This window comes from Brachyistius frenatus, unplaced genomic scaffold (assembly GCF_029030835.1).
Source record: "Brachyistius frenatus isolate BFR_SWC_R1_liver_20210118 unplaced genomic scaffold, ASM2903083v1 Contig_23, whole genome shotgun sequence".
In the NCBI taxonomy this organism is placed as follows: Eukaryota; Metazoa; Chordata; class Actinopteri; family Embiotocidae; genus Brachyistius; species Brachyistius frenatus.
The window spans coordinates 1204917-1225874 of record NW_027210622.1 but is presented as its reverse complement, the minus strand read 5'-3'; the positions used below and the strand labels follow the sequence as shown (position 1 = coordinate 1225874).

The window sequence follows — 20958 nt, the reverse complement described above, 5'->3', positions numbered from 1 at the left end:
AGTTGGCAGGAAGGGAATTGTAAATTCGTACTTTGAGCTCAGATTGCACCTGTTTTCCATGAAATTCTGAGATATGGAGGGTTGGTTTTACCAGGTAAGAACAGAAGGTTTTGTAGTTTGATAATTGTGTTGCCTTGAGTCTCACCTGTTCTTCTTTGGTATACAGCTGGAAGCACTCATCCAAGGTACAGCTATGCTGCTGAAGGTGCTGTTGCTGCTGATTCCTTACGCTCTCTGCATCCTTCACCACCTCCTCCTGGATGCTGCCAAACATACTGGACCACACACAAAGTTTATTGTTCCTATTCAGTGGCAGAATTGTGTTTACAGTGTTCGGATCAGTGTATGTTTGTGCTATTTGACAGCCACAGACTGAAAAATTGTGCATTGTTGCAGTGTTTCTATAGTTACATATGTATACTCAACTAGAAGTCCAAATGTACACAATGCTTACCATTCTTTAGAACTGTGCTCCCACTCGATTACAAGCTTCACGTGAGGAGGTCCCCCTGGGCCGCAGAACTTCAAAACTCTACAATACAGAAAGAGAAAGACAATAAAATTACCTTTCAAACCTACATACACATCTTGTAATATCAATTAACTGAGTGATAATGAAACAACAAACTCTTACAGACCCAGGGTCCAAGATAAAAAACAGAACAGTACTTGTAAATAGAATAAAAAGGACACGTTAAAAAGCCGGTAAAAGACAGTTGTTCCAGTGTTGCCACAGCTAAGATTGGTAGCGTGTAGTAATAAACAGTATATGTGACAAAATAATTTAATTTTCAGAATTATTTAACTGATAGATAAATTCCTACATGAGACTTCTGATTACAGCTTGTCAGTGTTGATTCCTACAGTTACAAACATTTAACTTGCTCTACACCATCTTGGCCTCTTCTGTAATACTCTCATGGTGTCATTATAAGCTACCTGAAGACTCTTTAGGCCTTCTTTTTTATATAGTTTACCCACAAGGGTGGAGTATAAACAGCGTACAATATGTTCTAAACAGAGAAATCTTCACTCCATCTGTGCACATACCAAATTTGCATGAGAGAATGTTTGAGAATTTAAAGTCACGACATTTTAGACATTTGTCCCTCTTTGGTTCTACAGATCATGACAACACTATTAAGGTATCGTATTTGATATTGTGTTATATACTATACATAGAACATATATAAAGGAGCTGCTGGAGACCAGCACTACATGGACTAAGAATCACAAGATCATCTGCATTTATAATATGGTTCACTGTTGTATTTCCAATCAGGCATCCAGTATTTCAGGCTTTCAATTGCTGGTACAGATCATCAATACACAAATGAAAAAGAATCAGACACAAAATTCCCCCCTGCCTGATGCCATTACTAACCCTAAATGGGACTGAGATGCTGCTGCCCCTTATCAGCTGCATAATGTGATGGGCGTACCAGCAGGCCAGAATTCCCACAATGTATTTTTACATCCCTCTTTGACTCACTTTAACAAGCAATTTCCTATGATTCACAAAATCAAAAGCTTGAGAAGCATCAATAAAACACATAAGAACTGATGAGTTCTTACTTCTAAATTTGTTTACAATTTCCTTTCAGGTATACAAACACAGGTCAGTGCCGTGTTTAGCCTTAAAGCCAAACTGGCTATCCGTAGACTTAATAAACTCATTTAAAAGGCCCAGCAGGATTCTTTCTAGGACTTTTGATTATATGCTGGCTAGAGCTATAGACCTGTAAGTATCTAAACTGCACACTTTTCCCAGTTTTGTCTTGTCTAATGACTGGCAATGATAGTACACACAACATTGAGTGTGGTAACAGACCATGAAACAAAAATCCAGTAAAACATATGGAGGAGAAGTGATCCTCAGCCTGGCATATTTAAGGTGTTCAGCTGTAATATTTTCTAAACCACATGCTTTATTATCAGCCAGCTCGTTTGTAGCTTGGTACACCTCATGTGACATAATCACTATTAAATCATCACGATCAATATTGTCCACTGTATACAGGTCACCTTTGACACCGTTGAATAAGGATGCTGTCGCCAGAAGTCAGCAATATTATCTGCCTGAGATCTGCAGTGTAAATTAGAGACATTTTGCAGAACTCTTACATCTTTTATTTATCTTGCATTCGTGTGCTTCTTATTCTCAAACAGGGGTCCTTGCCTGGGCCTACCTGCCATTATTATTTGTAAATAAGTAGTTCCACAGGCTTCAGCATGACACTCTACTACATATATACTCCAGCCAGGCCTGATATTATGTATCCTATTTTTGTGCTCATAAAAGGCCTTGCGGGTGTCATTCAAAGCACTATCACTGATATCACTATCATTATATATGGATCTGTTCTGTGCATTATGTCCTTAAAATGGATATTACCACACGTGATTGGATTTCTAGGTAGATGTATATTGCATAGATGTATAAGAATAGTTGGCTAGAATGTACTCCTTTTATGTGGGTTGACCGGTCCAGTTTTACTGTGTTAACATTGTTTCTATTCCTTGACAACACAGAAAGGTGTTTCACATTTATCGTCATAGCAAGAGGTAAGAGATCAGTTGTTTCTGCCTTATACATATTACTCATAAACCCAAGTGAGGCATGAGCATCAGCTGTACTAACACATTGGCCATGACGTAGTGTGTCAGGCCTCACTAATACAAGTATAACTATCTGCAGGAAATTGCACTTTGTATGACAAGATACTCTCTTGACAGAACTGAATCAAGTCATTGGCAAATAATGAGTTTCTGTCTGAGATACTTGCATTCATATCCCCAATGATACACCAGAGTAAGTATGATCTTCAATAACAGAATTGATGAAAGCAAGCCAGTTTAGATACTCATCCTCATCCTGATGGAATTGTGAGGGTGTATATACATTTAAGATAATAAATTCCTTCTCATAATAAGTAAAACTGCACTATAATATTGCATCATCTTAAAAAAAAATCCTGAAACCAGAAAACCAGAGGAGGCTTAAATCTGAGTTGCTGTCATGGGGCAACTCATGAACCTTCCAATGTTTGTGCTTTTTGGTTTTATTTGATTTCACACTGATACTCACACACTGGCAGCAGGGATTACAGAGGGTGGCATCGACCACCGGTGAGACCAGGCTTCACTTTATATATTAGAATACACATCTGATGTGGAGTCCAATGTGGTGAGAGCTGACGTGTTTGTATTTCAGAGCTTACCTTCACTGCTTTGATCTCAGGAGGAGAGATTAAAACAGCATCAGTATTCAAAAGTCAAACAGCTCTGACAGAGGAAGCTTCATTTAAGTATTGCTGAATGCTGAGGGCAGATGAGCAGGAAGGCAACTGCAGGTTATGTAGTCGTGTTAAAATTATAATTATTTTTTTTACTTTAAGAAGAATCTGTTTTCTAGACTTTGACTTAGAAAAATATTGACTCATTCTCAGTTTCAGTCTTTCTTCAAAGTATAACTCCTGTTGTTGTCTCAGTATTGTTCACTGTCAACATGTTTAATGCATTATCATATGTACCAAACAACACCACTAGATGCCAGGCTTACATAACATGTCAACAAAATTGAGGGAGGTTAAAGAACTCAATATCAACATCAATATTTAAAAATAACTGGTTAAGAAACACAACATAAAATAAAATAATATATATATATAAATTGAACATCAAAGCTCTTCTCACTACTGTGTCTGCCAATTAAATTCGATCTCAAAATAAATTTCTCCTGTCATTTGATCACTTAAATTAAAGGATGGCTCTCTGTGTGAGCAGCATGAAATTCAAGTCCCAGAGCAGCAGCAGGGGCTTTGAGAGGCCAAACATGGAGCCGTTTCTGTAGAAGTCTATGATTATTCAAGTGGCACACTCCACACGACAATAACATGCAAACAAGCATTGATTATTTAGGAAATAGTGGTCATACAATATAAGAACAGCAGTGATTCTAAAAATCAAACTCTTAATATATTACAGAACAAGTTAAGTTTGTAAATTATACAAAATTATAAAGGCACAGTTAAAATACAATGAAATAATATCAAATATAATTTTTAAATTGTGGTGATGGAGATTGTTGATGTGGGAAATCTCACGGTTTCTGAATATTTGACCACAAATGCCGAGAACTGTGACTGATAGTCATTTCTCATTTATTGGGATTGTTTTTTTGTGTGCTATGAAGTGGGGCATCTTTAGTTCAATACAAAATTATTCTAAATGAAAATGTGTCACGCTGAGTTCAGTTGATTATCCAGAATTGCTATTTTGTGGGCTTTGAAAGCCAAAAGCCAAATGGCATGCATCTCCTGTGTATTAGGCGGCTGTCAGAGATGGTGGTGGAGATCTAAACACCGTGAAAAATAGAATTATAGCTACCAGCATGGTCAATAATGACTGTGCATTACAGAGCAATATGTTTTTGTGATCTGTGAGGACTGACCCTTAACGTGCAGAATGCAAAAAACAGTGATGGAAAATCCAAAATCCTTATCAGACTTTATAAACTACAGCAACAACAACATGATATAAGCACATGGAATATCATGTTTATACGAGCTGTAAAGTTGACTATGACTGACACAGATAAACTGAAGCGTGAGAAGTGAGTAAACATGTGGGAAAATGAATAACATTTAACTAATGCCATATTCTCAAAAGAAAAGTAGTTTTAGGTTTGACCTGAACAGTATAAACTGTATTACTACTGTAAATTCCTACAGTAAATAGCCAGGCTTCAGTGACCTAATGGTTTCGCTCTGAGTTCTTGTCTTAATAACACAGGGTGAGTGTATGGGGAATTTGCAAAGTGACATTTTGTGAATTCTGATTTGGACACTGTTCAACCAGATACTTTGAAATGCATCATGGGAGTTTTATAAACTCAAGTTGTAGTCATAAATGATCTGCTGCTTTGTCAATGAGTTTTCTGAACACATAATTATTGTATTACTGTTTCCAAGTTGTGGTGCTCTCTTTTATGTTGAATTTTTTTTGTGTCTGCATAAAGTTGGCAAATTACATTTTGTATATTTTAATCGTGATGGAAGCTGCAGCAGACACGCGCGCGCACACACCATTTAAATATAGTCTACCGTGGAAGATGATCTCATTACCTTGCTCCTTCACTGCAGGTCTGCAGCGATTTATAGAGATATCTTCTGTCTATGGCGACACTTTGATGCTCTTAATCACACAGGAAATAAAGCTCTTATCTTCACTGTCAAACTGATATCATTATAACCGATTCTCTGTAAGACTACCGAGGTCTGTTGGCTTCTAAAAGGATGGCAGCTTTTTGTCTAAAGTACAAGAACACCAATCTGCCATGGTTGTGAAAATGTATTACTGTTATTTGTATTGCAGCTTTCCCTAGATTTAAAAGACAATTTGATGGTATTTGCATGTTGATTATGTATGAGTATGCGGGTGTGTGTAGGTATACAGAACAGTATGTTGTTTTTAATGGTGTAAGTGTACATGCCTTTGTGTTTGTGTGTGTGTGTGTGTCTGTGTCTGTGTCTGTCTGTCTGTCCTACCTGTCAACCGCAGGGTGGTACAGTGGTCTGCTGTCCTTTGGGGACAGAAAGCTGTAGGCTGCTGATCCTCCCACCACTCTGATCTTGAACAACACCCCACCGTTCTGCAGAAAGAGGAAAACACATTAATGCTCCTTATGGAGACAGCTGCCCCATCTTAAACCACTACCATCAGTGTAATTCCAAACTAATTCCACTTACTGTAAAAATCTAATTTAAGAGTGATTTTCCAATTTAGTGCTCATATAATTTTGAATGAAAAGATGCAAATAAAATTAAAACTGCAAGCAGTAATATGCGGGCCCTCGCACGCTGCACGTCGCGGAGCCAGCGGGTCAGGGCCTCCGGCTCCCCGACGTGCAGCACGGGAGGGAGCGCATATCGCCGCTTGAAATTTTTTTTTTCTCGTTTCCTGTTGCCAGCAGGGGGCGCTATGACTACGAGCGAATATTACCATAGAGGTGTCTTCAGACTGTTATCAAATATGTAATGTTTGAGGAAGATCGGAATATGTACATAAATGTTACAGCAACTTGGGAGTTTGAATTTAATTATTTTATTTAATGTAATTCAATTTAATTATTTTATTTAATTCAATTATTTTATTTGAATTTCATTGAGTTTTTTATTTTTATTAATTCAATGTATTTTATTTAAGTTAATTCAATTACATTAAAAAAAAAACTAATTTAACTTATTTTATTTATGTTAATTCAGGAGACTTTTATGTACATCTAGGTGTGATACACATCCATTCAATTTAATTCTTTAATTTAATTCAATTCAATTATTTTATTTGAATTTCATTGAGGTTTTTTTTTAATGAATTGATCTAGGTAAATGTAGCCGCCTTGGCTGCAGTTTAGGGGGTCGTTAGTGAGCCATTTGGCCATGCCCAGGGGCGAGTCTACAACAATACTCCAATACTTAAATTTTCAATTTTAAGTGTCCTCACCATCAAGTCCTTACAACATTAAAAAAGAAAGTCAGTGGAAAAATTTGAAAAGTTGTCAAAAGTCTTTTAACTAATGTACTGTAGTGAGCACACGTGGTTTAATCATCAGCCAGTTTAACTTAAGCAAGATTTACCATGACCAGAGAGAGTATACCTATATACATGCATTGGCTGTGTTAAATGCAATGTAAAGTTCACCTTAGCGTGACGCAGCATCATCACCATGGTTACTTGCAGTCTAATATAGGCTTGGAAGCCATTAGAGGTAATGTAGGACAAGGATAGTATGAATGTGAATAAGTGATTTACATTAACAGAACATTTTCAAGATTTGAACTCTTGAAATTAAGTGCTGTGTAAACCGAGCAGTTCTCTAATTGGGAGCAGAATCCTGCTGGATATATACCACTGAAGTTTAACATTGAGGGCTGAGTGATTTGAGAATAGAAAGAAGAATCGGGTTGCTAATGTGTTCTTTCTGAGCACGGTGCTGTTGGAGAATAAAAGCAGCAGCAGAGCATAAAGATAAATAAGTTAGTTGGTTATTAGTCTAAAACATGAAATGAAAAACACACTCTTTCTTTTTGTTATCATGGGCTTGAGCGAGGCTGAGAGATGGCCTTATTTGTCTGATAAACTATAATGAAGAAGAGCAGTTAAGACCCTTCATGCTAATGAGTAATCAAACAAGAGTTTGGTCCAGTTTTTGAATGAACTTAAGAGAAGAAATTTCAAAAACAGTGAGGACGCTGGTGGTAACATTTTTTTTACCAACTCCCATGAACAATAAAACTATCAGGTAACACTGCCCTGAAATATTATGGACAAATATTTAAGCCAAATTAGGTAAGGACAGTTGAAACAATCCTTAGATGTTTGGAAGGCTAAAAGGCAGTTCAATTATTGTCATCAGGGCTGTGAAAGAAGAGCTCAAAGAGCATCTCAGGTTACTTTTTCTTTTTCCGAAGCCTTAGTTGCATCTTGCCAAACAAACCACCAGGTGGCACCAACCATTGTATAAAGATCAAGCTAAGCCCAAACGAATGAGTCAAAGGAATGAGAATTGTAAACAGACATCTTTATTGTCAGTGCCTATTTTACTAGGAGATGACAATAAGCTAACAAGTCTTATCTTTTACAGCAGATTGAAGCTGATATGCTTTCAATGTCTTTCAATGTCTTAAATTAGCGAAATGAACAAAGCATCAACAAAAAAAATTAAGTCTTGCACCCTTCCCACACAGGTGGTCTTTTCGGCTCAAAATATTGGAACAATCTACCACTGGATACTGGTTATTGTTTTCATTATGAATAAAAGGGGGATGAGGGCAAAGTCTTTGTATCTTACTAGACAGGTTTAGAGGAATTAATTATGAAAGATAGCAATCATTAAATAATGGTTTGATATTACTCTTTCTTCTCCTCTTTTCTTATAAAGCAGAGAGCTGCTCTCTCTGGATAGGGCCACCTTGAATATTGCCTGTCACCATGCCGTTGCCCATAGCAACTCGAAGACGAGCATAGGAGACAGGGTGTGTAAAGGGGTGTACATGTCTGTGTATTCAAGGGTGTCGCGCTGTGGATTAGGGTTTACAATGTACAGACCACTTGAGTTGTGTATGGAAAAACAAATGAAGCCAAAGCGGAGCTTGTCAGGGATTGCTGTCAAAGCTTGCAGCACATACTGAGTGGAAGACAAAGTGGAGGTGAACATGCAAGCTGTCAAGATTTATGTATCATGTGAAACACTAACTTAGGAAAGTAGTAGTAATATGTCGGCTGAGAAATAAATTTAAGAAAATACACTGTAAATAAATTAGTTTCACTCTTTATTTTAACATATAGGCTCTCTTCTACATCATTAAAAGTGATGATTTGTGTTATTGTGGTTTGCGTGGGCGGTAACATAATTGAATTTACGCCTAGCACATAAAACCGTTATTAATCGCTCATAACAGGCTTCCACTGCTGGCGTGTGCGTGCACCCTATGATTAAGGTCCTCACTCCACTATTGTATGGACAATTGAAATAATTTAAACATTTTTTTTTAATGATTTTTATGATTTTAATGATAATGCTTATCTGTCCAAACTTATAGACATGTTGGTACAAAGAACCTATCAATTCTAAAATGTTGATGGTTAACACCCGACTTAAATCCTGACAGCAGAGAAAAGCAATGCAATCACCACAATTTCTAGATGAGTACCATGGGGTTGTGTTCCTCACTTAGGCTGAATATTGCACAGAGAAGAAGAATATTCATTTAATCTTAATATACATTTTCTTGTGTGTTGTGAGGTCACAGTTACCTATGACCACCAAGTTCTAATCAGTTCCTCACTGAGTGCATGTAAATGTCACTGCCAAATTAAAAAAAAAAAAATCCCCTCAAAGAAGAGATACTATTGACAAGAATGAGACCGATGGATTGGCCAGACATGAGGTCATATTGACCTTGACCTCTGACCACCAAAATCTAGTCATTTCATCTTTAAGTCCAAGTGAATGTTTGTGCCAAACTTTGAAGAAGGTTGCTTTAAAGCATTCCTGACCTAATGAATTCACAACAATGGGAAAGATGGAAGGTCCTCTGACATTTGACCACCAAAATCTAATCCATATATTGTGGAGGCCAACTGAACCTTTGTCCTAAATTTGAAGAACATCCCTCAAGGCGTTCCTGAGATATTGTATTCACAAGCATGGGTCAATGTGAGGTGACCATAGCGGTGACTTTGACCTTTGATCTGTGACCACCAAAATTTTATCAGTTCATCTTTGAGGCAAGATGAACGATTGTGCCACATTCAAAGAAATTCCCTCCAGCCGTTCTGGAGATGTAATTTTCACGACAATGGGTTGAATTGGGGTAACATTAACCTTGACCTTTGACCACCAAAATGTAATCAGTTTATCATCGTTACCAATTTTATCTTTTTGCAGTTTTAAAGAAATTTCCTCAAGGTGTTCTTGAGATATCGTGTTCCTCAGAACAACCTGAAAACATATGCCACCGGCTATGTCTATTGCAAATAAATGACTACTTTGTATGTTTTGAAAGCTTTTGAGGAAAACTACAATTCTGGTTTTATTGTGTTGGACACACGTCAGGAAGTGGTACATTTTAGTTTCCCGAAGTAGCAAGTGTGGTTAGTTTGCAATAAATAAAAGAGGAACAGTTAGACACTTAATTGTCAGGAGCCATTGACACTTTGCTACGACATACAAATAATTACCTCCCACACAAATACAAACTTCAAAAACAACAATTATTCACTCAGCATGCTAAACAGGAAATCAATTTTGTAGTCTCAGCAGAGTAATGATTAAAAATTGATCATCATAATCACGAAAAACAAGCTTAACGATGGCCTACTTCATTGTGTGTCTGTTCTCACAACGGCTCCAAATGTGATTTAAATGCTATTTTAATCTGCTTCAGTGGAGTCCACTGTTAGAGTCACTGAGTCCACAAACCACTGAGCTGAAGGGTTGAGGACACGGAATAGAGTGGGTGACATGTTATTGGTTAGTGAGGGTGCTGGCATTACCTGAGCCTGAGATCCATTCAGCATCAGATAATAGAGCTTGCTGAGGATGCTCTGTTGCAGCTGGTCCCAGGAGATACTCCTGTCCTCAAGCATGAGGAATGGAGGCCCGAACCTGAGAGGAGAGGAGAGGTTTTTACAGTCCCTTTATTTCACTATTGCAGGGAAAACAGAAATCATTCTAAAACATCACTTGAAAAGCAAAAAATGGGAAAAGAAGGAAAATCTTCAAGTGAAAAACAAACAAAACAAAATAACCAAAATAAAGAACCAAAGATCAAATGAACAATCAATCACAATGATCAATATATTTCTCTGCTTATAAATTCACCACCAGCTCTCCACCAGTGCCAACTGGGCATAAAATGCCCCCAATAGTCCATCATCTGTCCCTGAAGGCCTGTATATTGTCCACCGTGTGATAGTAGGAGTGTTCCACCCTGAGTCGGGCCTTAAACAGTCCCTCCAGAACTTTCACCAGATCCTCACTACCAGTACCAGCCAGATAGGCAGCTTGGCAGAACCGGATAAAAAGTTCACCAGTGTGTGGACAGCTTTCTTTTTTGTGCATCCCACTGGTCAGACAGAGTACAGCTTTCTGCGAACGCTCTCATGTGTTGTGGCAGGACAGCACAGAGCTCCTCCACAATTCTGTTTTGTCAGCTTGACAGAAGTGATTTTGGCGTTCTGTCTGAAGGTGTCCAAAATGTCCCATTTTGGTGCAGCTGGCCTCTCTGAGACTCACTCGCAGGCTGGCAGACTGCAGCGTTTGAGTCCTTATGAAGCTGCTGAAAAAACAAAGGTTCCTCCAGCAGCCACACGCCCGTAGTCTCATCAGCTTCACGTGAGGTCTTAAAAACCTGCCATGCCTGCAGAAGAGGGCTGTAGAACAATTTCAGCCCAGCAAAGTCCACTTCCTCAGCTTGTAGGATAAAGAGCTGCTTGTCGTACCCCAATCACCCAGCTCGCCTCAGCAGCAGTCGTACAGTGTCCATCCAGCTAGGACCACAGCCATAGAGGGGCTTTTGTGCAGTCCGGAGTCTGAAAGAGGCGATCTTGGACTGGATGTGGATCAGACCCTGCCCCCCCTCTGCCACAGGCAGATATAGAGCTGCTGCACAAACCCAGTGCTGGCCAGACCAGAAAGAGTCCACGACAGACCTCTGCATCTCTGCTATGAGGCCTCCTGGTGGCATCAGAGCGGTGAGTCAAGGTAACCAAGTTATTAGCAAACAGAACTTTTCCCCTATATGACAACTGGAGCAGCAACCATTTCCATTTAGACAACCGAGCACACACCTTCTCATTAACTCCCTCGCAGTTCTTTTTCTGAAAGTCGTCAGAGCCTAAAAACACACCCAACACTTTTAATCCCCCTTTTCCCCACTGAAGACCTCCAGGCAGGCGAGGCACCATCTGATGTCTCCACTGCCCCACCAATAAGGCTTCAGATTTTGCCCAGTTTATCCATGCAGATGAAGCCCTCTCATAAAAAGACAAGGTATCCTGCAGACAAAGAACATCTCCCTGGCCCATGATAAAGACGTTTACATCATCAGCATATGCAGACACAGCGAGGGGACGGCAAAGACTGGAGGACCCAGGCAGTGACAGACCACTGAGCCGTCTTCTCAGCCTGCACAACAGAGACTCAAAAACAAGGCTGTATAGTTGTCCTGAGATAGGACAACCCGTCTTATCCCTCGCTGTACAGGGATCGGTCGACTCAGCCCAGCCTCCATTTTTACCATGCATTCAGCACCACTGTGCCTTGTGTCCACCACTGACATCTTCAAGTGACATCACGTGTGGTTATTAGGCATTGAAGCACTGATGACATACAATCTGGTTTGTCAGCTTTATTTGTCTCCTGACCTCACATGATGTCAGGACACAGCAGCATATTTACAGTAAGCAGAGTTTTTAATGACATGTTCAACAATGGCATACAGGCGTCCTCCTTGTTTTCATGGAAATTGAACTGCAACATTTTAATTTGGAAGTAATTAAAAAGAGTCAAAGCCGCATTATTGCTTTTTTCTGATCATTTTCGGGACAGATGACAATGCACAGAAGGATCTCAGATATTTAAATGCAGTTGATTCTTGTGGCATGTGGACAGACGAGTCTTCAAATGTCAGATCGTGACATTATCATTCATTAGGAACATCTAAACAGTCATCCACACACAGATGTGTGTAAAGTGTGTGAGGATGAACATCAGGCTCACACACTCAGGAGCTGTAAGATCATCTCCAAAAGGGCACATGATGATTGAAACTGAACCACTGAAATAAATCTGTCTTTCCCTCTTTCAATAATTAGTTACATTTGATTGAGCACCAACAATGTTGATGGGAATTCCTCTCGGTCCCGGACATATACTGCTTGAATGCTACTACAATCCTAACCAGATACTCTCATGGACATGTCAAATGAGTACCTTCATTAAAGTAACGCTCTGTAATACAAAGCACACACCAGGTTCAGGAACATTACAGTGACTTAAAATTAGAGCAATCAACTGCAATCCTTAGAATACCACAGCCATAACCAAATGAGGAACATTATGTTGGCATCATGAATGTGTCTTTGAAGAACTGCAAGAATTGACTGACAGGTTTCCAGGACTGTGGTAAATCGATGTTTTGGGGAATTCAAACTGTAAAAACAAAATAGGGTGCTGGCTAAATGGACTTTAAAAACAGATATCAAACATTCACTAGACATATTCAACATTCTAAAATTGTCAAAACTTTACTTAAATATTCCTGCTATGAGTTTACATGTTTATTTAATTTTGCCTCAATCAGTCTACACAATATTTCACACTGCTTTCAACCCTTTTCAGAATAACACATGGCAACTAATAAAACCTCATTTTTACAGGTTAAGTGTTTCAATTTGACCACATTGTTCAACTGTGTCAGGTTTCTAAACTTCTGCTTCCAGCTGGATGGAAGCTTAAACTGAACAGGCTATGTATAACCAGCAATATATATACAGGTCAAAGTCAAACAGAAGTTAGATGTTGATGCTGAGACAGGTCTGAATGACAAATTGGGAAATAAATGAATTATTCTGTTTAGGAATGCAGACACAGTAGAGCAACAGGAAAGATGTGACTGCAAGCAAGCTCAAAAACACAGTCTGACAAATGTAAGATGGCACATCCTCAAAAGCAATCTCATAAAATAAATCTGCGAGAAACTCAATCTGCAATTCACTCAATGAAGCCCTAACAGTTGAACACACTAAGTATATTATACTGAGTCAAAGAGATGTAAACCATCAATAAAATCTAAATCGACAACAAAAACAACTTTATTAAAAATTCCTCAGTTTGCAGCTCACCTGACAGCCTGCTGGCCTGATCCTGCTGTGTTGCAAATGAGAAGGAGGACCTTCGAAGAGCTACCCTGGTTCAGGTACTCAGAGGAGAGGGTGCCAGAAGGAGGTAACCTCTGGCCATCAGGTCCGGAAGTGTAGGGAGAGGAGGGGAGGCTGTGGTGATACCCTGAACAAAGCAGAAGAAGCAGGGGAAGATTTTTTTTTAAATAAAAAATGACATACAAACAGTTTGGGTGCAATCACAGCTGTTTTTTTTGCAAGCAAGGAGTATGAAAAACAATCTTACTTGTGAACCTGGTTTTAACAGTTTTATATATATATATAAAAATTCAAACCAATATAAGTATATTAAAATTATACTTTATTCATAAATATGTAAAAAAAAAAGAAAGCCAGACGAGGCCAAACTGTTTTGATGAGCCTTGTAGTTCTTGCAGTCCTGCAAGTTTGCAATTATACATATTAGTTATTGCAACATGTCAGGATCTGCCAGCTCTGGATTCCATGATCTCTTTTCTTTCCACTCCCCTTTTATCCTTGCATATCCTGTCAATCTGTGGGTGTGTTCAAATAGTCCAAAAATTACCTCCCAAGTCCTGCCCTAAGCTCAATTTTTTGACCTCATTGGAAAACGTCATGAGGTCAAGGAAAGATGAGAAGGAGAATTCATAAGGACTTCATAAGGAAAAGAGAACCGCCGTGTTCAACATGACGTGACCTGGCCGATGAAGATGAATAAGAACTACAAAAAGCATCTTAGACACTTTGTCCCATGTGTATCACCGTTGTTTCACGCAGGCTGTATAAACGTGGACATCTTCACTCAAAAAGTCACAAAACACAATTACAGGCTCCAAATAAATGAATACACTTAATCAGCTCAGATTTGCTGTGTGTGCAGCTGATAATCATTTTATTCGAACAGTTCTTTTATGATTCCCTAAACAATGAGTTATTTGTTCATGTGAAACGTTATTGATCACAGAGGTCACGTTAGTTATGGGAGCGCATCTATAGGCTACGCAAAATAATACGCAGACATACTGCTGTGAGACTGAAACTGGAATCTTTACATAATAAATCACTTGACATGACAGGAAAACATGTCGGACTTTAGCAAACAGATCAGACTTTTACAAAGAGTAAAATAAAAATATCCCAACAGCTGTCATTAATACTCGCTGTGAGGACGAATGCTGTGGATCAATAATTTACGTGCAGCTGATAAACTGTGAGTCTGTAAGACAGCTCACCTGTCTGACATGAAAAAAATGTATTCATATCGTCATTAAGCCTCCCGTTAGATCCATCTGATCTCTGTCGGGTGAATTCATTAATGAAGTTACTGATGTTGTTACTCGTGCGTAAATGTGCACAGCTATCTGTGGAGACGCTCGTATGGATCCTGCTGCTGAAGCTATGAAGTTATAGGTCGGCTTGTTTAATAAACTCAGAGGAAAGAGCCCTACAAACAGCTGCAAGCAGCAAACTAAACTTAGTAAAGCTGTGTTTTTATGGACATTTCTGTTTGTAAAAATTTGAAATTGGAGAGCAACAAAGCTGTAAGAAAGCAATGTGACAGAATCTAAACTGGACATACATGTTTATCGACATAAATTCTAATTATATGAGCATCACATTTCAAGCGTCAAATGTACAACTGCACATATCATCATCCCTGGACAGACAAGTGATGTGTCGCAATAAATGTTGCGGCCGCAAGGAATTGTGGTCTCCTATCCTTTCACATAGGGTGGTCCGGTGTATTCAATGCTGAAGGAGATAAGATAGGAAGCACTGAAGCTCCTTTCATAAGCATTTGAAGAATTCAAACAGCTCTTTATATGGCTGCCACTTATTTACTTCACATCACTCACTTAGGAACCTTCCTAAGCAAATTGGACTATTGTGTCTGTTCATGTTGTCTGACTGCTCGGCGCTGAGCTCCTCCCTCTGCAGATTACTCATGCAATCCACCTGCTGTTGATCACCTGCCATACACCTGGACTCAATCAGCCCATCTACCTCCTCCTGCTGCTTAAATACCCCAGACCTGGAACTGCTCAGCACCAGATTGTCAAGTTTCCTGCAGTGGTAATGCTGATTGGCCGATTAGTATGGAAAAGTAATTCTAAACTCCTGAAAACTCTGTTCCTGACTCCTCTGTGTTCTGTGTTTAGTTGGCCTGCCTGCCTGCCTGACATCGGTCTCCGGTGAGCCTGCTGTGGTGCCTGCTGGAGTTGAGCAGACTAGCCAAGCTGAGCTTCCTGCTACCCTCCCCGACACCACTGGGCTCTCACCACCTCAACTGAACAAAGAATTTCCACCGGATCAAGCCATCCCTACAAACTCTTCACTGCAATAAAACACTTCGATTATCATCTGTCTTGCATTTGGGTCCAGTTTTGTCTGCCTACCTAACACATGTAGTGATGCCAACATCATTAAGATGTGTGGACATTAGTTTTACTCAAACTCAGGTTGGGTTTCATACTGCAGTTTTAGAAAAGCATTAGATAACAAATAGAAGAAAAGCTATTACATACCTACTGCCGGGAGTGTGTTTTCCCATTTCAGAACTGTAAAAGTTATGCTAAAGCTTAGATTCAGAAATTCGGGTCAAGAACCAGACATATTTTCAGGCAGAAAGCTGGCAATTGTCCAACCTTTGCCAGATTCTTCTATAATATTGTTGCTCATCTTCCAAGCTTATTAAATTAAGCTGGAAGGCAGGAAATGAACTGAACTGAAATGGACCAGGGCTACAAAACAGCTTTGGGTGCCAAAAAAGAGGAATTGCAATGCAAACATTACCATCTAATGTGACATGTTTACACTCTGTTTTTGAAAACATTTAAAAAAAAATTCCAATATGGTAGAAGGGCCCTGTACCCGAGGAGCTGGAAGAAAAATTGCATCTGCTATCGCACGCACTTATACACAACAAAAACATGCTGTTGTGATTAATAGTGAGTGATAGCTGAAGGGGATACAGAAAGCACAACTTCATGTCTCCCAGAAAACATAAACTTTGACATTATCACAGGATTTAATTAAACAATGCTTGTTTGATCCCTCCTGTGCAATTTATCGCTCCCAGCTTCCAACATTGCATGCACACACACACACACACACACACACACACACACACACACACACACACACACACACACACACACACACACACACACACACACACACACACAGAAACCTTAACACATGGAGGGAAGCAAGCATGAAAAGATGTAAAGCTTAGATGTAATGCTTCCACAAACGCAAGCTGACAGATTATTAAGGCACACACGAAGAAAAGAAACAAAGAGAAGAGAAGAGAAGAGAAGAGAAGAGAAGAGAAGAGAAGAGAAGAGAAGAGAAGAGAAGAGAAGAGAAGAGAAGAGAAGAGAAGAGAAGAGAAGAGAAGAGAAGAGAAGAGAAGAGAAGAGAAGAGAAGAGAATTTCTTTTAGCAATAGGACAGAAAAAGCCACATTTCTTTTTTGCTGCAGAGGAATTTCAAAATCATTTTTTGTTAAAATTAATATCTGACAAGAATAAAAATGCTGACCGAGTTCAGAAACTTGAAAAAGCTTTGACTAAAGTTTGACCAAGCAGAAAGTAAATCCTATGGAGATGCTTGTACTCATTAGCCGATGGGAGCAACTAGATTTTTATTGGCATACATTTTTTGAATGCTGCTCTCCCCTCTCCTCTCTCTTCTCTCTGTCACCTTTAATTGTCATTTTTTTACTGGAAGATTTTAAAGTAAATGCTGTCTTCAGTGTTTCAACTCAATTTAGTTTTAACCCAAACTATTCTCTCAATAACTCTCTCTGACTGCTTAATTCAGCACCTATAACTGAAAGAGCTCACATTTATGGTGTCGCTAATTCTATCCACATCATCCAACTATGAGAATCATTTAAAAATCTTGATGTGTCCTCTGTTGTTTCTGTGGTCCCAGCCCAGGGGACAGGACATCAAAAGGTTGAAATTGATTTATATTTTTTAGGAAGATCCAATCATCTCTAAAGTGTATGTCATTCAAAACAGCCAATAAAAAAACTGAATGGTCAAAGTTGTCATATCGACATTTAAGATGTCAATATCACAACAACTCAAAGCCTATTTTTGATCGGCTCCTGTTTGCCTTGTTAAAGTTACTGCATTATGCATCAATACAACTTCAACAATTCCTGTATCTATTTCATATTAAAAGCCCTGCAGCCTTTCAGTAGACAGAAACCATTACAAAGCTTTTATTGTGAAACATTTGTCATAGAAATCAGACAATCACACTTTAGATGAGTAATCCTGAAAAAACTTTAAAAAAAACAACAAACTTGATTGTATTGTTGACTATGCTATTAGATTAAAGCGATGACGATGTACATTATTGACTAGTGTGTAGCAAACCTGCCACCTCAGTGATTACACAACCTCATAAAAAGCAAATACAAAATAGTGTGCAGGTACAAGTGTGCTTCAACAAATAGCACTACACCCCTGGTTCTAATGTAAGATTTACCCAAGTTGAAAAAAAGGGATTTTATCTTTGTGGGCAGGGCGCCCATGTAGAGTCTAGGTTTGATAAACGCTGAATTGGCCAATGGATGCTGATAAGATTTACTCCTGTGTAGACGTAGCAAAAGTTATATGTTTTAAAGCGAAAATGTGTTCGTGTATATATAAAAATTTGACACCTATCTCCACAAGGCGATACGAGATGATATTGTACCAGTGCCATAAAAGTATCAAAGTTCAGTGCCCAGCCCTTTACGTGACTTATGACAGGTGACCTGATGACATTACATAATTTGATTCTCTAACCAAAACGGCTGGAACCCACAGCTCTAACAGCAGACGGAGCAAAACCATTGCTCAAGGCATAGCTGTTTTACAATCAACCCACTCTTCGCTAACTTTTTTTTTTATCAGCACCAGTGTTTTATCAAGTAATTTTAAAACCACCAGAAAGTACTATATCGTGCATGCCGAGCACTGTTTCACCCATGGCACTCTAGCTTGTACAGGAAAATATCTCCTGCCAGACTCTCATTCTCACACCCTCTTCCCTACGTTCCTGAGATGGACGCAGGAGTCTCACAAGTCTGAAACCAGAATGGAGAGAAAAGGAGAGAGTGTGAGCGTGAGAAGAGGAGTTCGGGCCAAAAGGAAATAGCCGTGCTTTCTAATTAAAAAAAATAAAAGAAGACAAAGATACAGGGATTGAAAAGAGAAAGAAACAAAAAGAGAAACAACAGCTGCTCTTCAGAATGGAGGTGGAGTGTACGGTAACATTAATTAAACAGCTCAGTCCCACAGAAGACACAAAATCTGGTCTGACCTTGACACTCCTCTTCTCTCACTGTCCTCCAGTTCTTCCTTTTGTCCTATTCTCCCCTCTCTCCCGGGCGATCTTTCATTGTCACTATCCATTTTTTCTTTCTTTTTCTTTTCCCACAACTCTCCATTATTCAAATCAGCCTTCAGCTTCACAGAACAAGTCAGGTAATGTGAGTAGAACAAAAAAAAAAAATCTGAGTTATATTAGCTACAACAGGAGATTATTTCAGTGTTTCAGGTGTGGCATGAGTGAAGTAGAGATTTCTTTTGCTTGGGAGGACATCACGTGTGTCATGACGTGTGCTTCAATGTAGACACATGCAACTTTTTTCTTTCTTTTTAAAAATAAAATATCTCGGTGAATAATGACTTAATGGTTGTGGACAGTGTGAGAAAAGTATTTGTGTACTGATAGTACAGCAACACTGGTTCAGTGCTTCAGTGCTAAACAGTGAAGTCCCACAGTGTCTCTGTTAATATCTATATATGATGAATGTCTGCCTTCATTAGAAATGTGCTCTTGATGGTCCCATTACTCTATTCACAAAAGCCTTGTTTTAGATACAGCTGTTGCACCAGAACCCTGCGTCTTCCAGCAACGATGTCTCATTCTCAAACATTTAGGTTATTTCATTATTTATGTATAAAAATAAAGTGGGTTATGCAAGAGAGACAAAACAAAACAAAAACTCAAGAGATAATTTTGGCCTCATAAATAACTAGAAATGACACTCAGGACCAGATGAGTGACCCCCTGTCAGTGCAATCCACACAGCTGCCTAAGAATACTCAGGTGAGCTTAGTCCTGGACAAATCGGAGGTCCTGGCAGCAAACAGCCATCTGACCACAAAATGGGCCTGATGACAGCAAAGCACCTGAGCTTTCTGCCAACAGCAAAAAGACAGATTAGGCAGGCAGCACAGGAGGAACTGAACACACCTGACGCTGCCCTATTCTTATACTTTCTTCTTCCACCATATCTCCAGTACAGTTCATCTGCCACCAAATTTATAATACATTGTACAGTTAAGAAGGCACAATATTGCATCAATAACAGCCACAACCCACTGGTGCTGCATGCTCACACGAAGGGAAAACAACACAAAAAAGCAACAAAACTGCAATCACTCAAATTGCCTGAAGAATTTTTTTCCTTTTGTTACATCATGTCTCAAATATTTGTCCAAAGAAATACCATGCTAAAACCAAACGGCTTGTGAATGAGATGTAAGACAAAACTGTAAAAATGCTGTACTGTGAGCAGATGTCAAAGACATATTGTACTATGAAAGATTTGGATTCATTAAACAAAGAGCTGAGAACAAAATGATAGAAATCTGTTATGCAAGATGTGCAAAATAAAAATAGAATATTTCTTAACAACTTCATCCAGTGTCCTCTGCCTTGCTGACTGGTTCACTTAACGTAATTAAGTTGTGTTGTGGTCACAGTGTATAGTTGGTGAACGTGGGCAGAGGAAGCTTTTAAACAGGCATTTATGCACCGTTTGTGTTGTTCTTAATAAGGCAGCTGAGCTGAGTGTGGCTGTTATTTCCCCGGTGAGTTGAGCGCACGTTCCAGAGGCAGTCGTGGTGATCAGAGCACCGACTGTAGACACATCAAATTTCTTTCTGCCTTCTTTCTCCTCAGGTTATTTTAAATGATGGTGGGCTGGAGGGCTAAGATTTCCCCTGTGAATGTTCCTGGAATATTTTGCTTTTGTGCACTTAGTTTGCTTTAGGCGGTTAAACTGCCTTAATGGAACTGCATGGGACGTGTACTTTGCAGGGTTTAATTTGCATGTAATGTTTTTGTCTTAGTGTGAGTCCTACTATGTACGTGTTCATTAGCACATACGGAAAATGATATGCTAATTTTTGCTACATGACAACTTATCCACACACAAGAAGAAGCCTCCTCTTATAGTTCATTTCTTATGCTGTTCACAAATTATCACTGAGCCAACAAAAATCTGTTTAAAACAAATTTTCACGCAGGATTTTATATTCCAATGCTCGCTGGAGTTACATTTTCTGCTACAATGTACCCAATGATCACCATATTTTGCAGTAGGACAGCAGTGTTTTTGTAATGTAGAAGCTCAAAAAATACTTCTAGACTTCCAGTAATTAAAATTAGAGAGTAAATTAGGGAAAAACTACAAGTGTAATTATGTACCAATTGCATTTTTTAAGCTGAATTTATTCAT

General features: G+C 39.0%; 1 protein-coding gene across 1 annotated transcript in view; it reads right to left on the bottom strand.

Annotated features, from left to right (window-relative positions):
• usp43a (ubiquitin specific peptidase 43a) overlaps positions 1-20958 on the bottom strand; it is a 99477-nt gene that overhangs the window by 14959 nt on the left and 63560 nt on the right. The window contains exons 7-11 of the mRNA XM_069697225.1: positions 13411-13573; positions 10060-10171; positions 5550-5653; positions 455-532; positions 146-275 (exon numbers count right to left, since the gene is read on the bottom strand). Of these exons, the coding sequence (XP_069553326.1) occupies positions 146-275; positions 455-532; positions 5550-5653; positions 10060-10171; positions 13411-13573 (587 nt within the window). The remainder of the gene's footprint in view (positions 1-145; positions 276-454; positions 533-5549; positions 5654-10059; positions 10172-13410; positions 13574-20958) is intronic.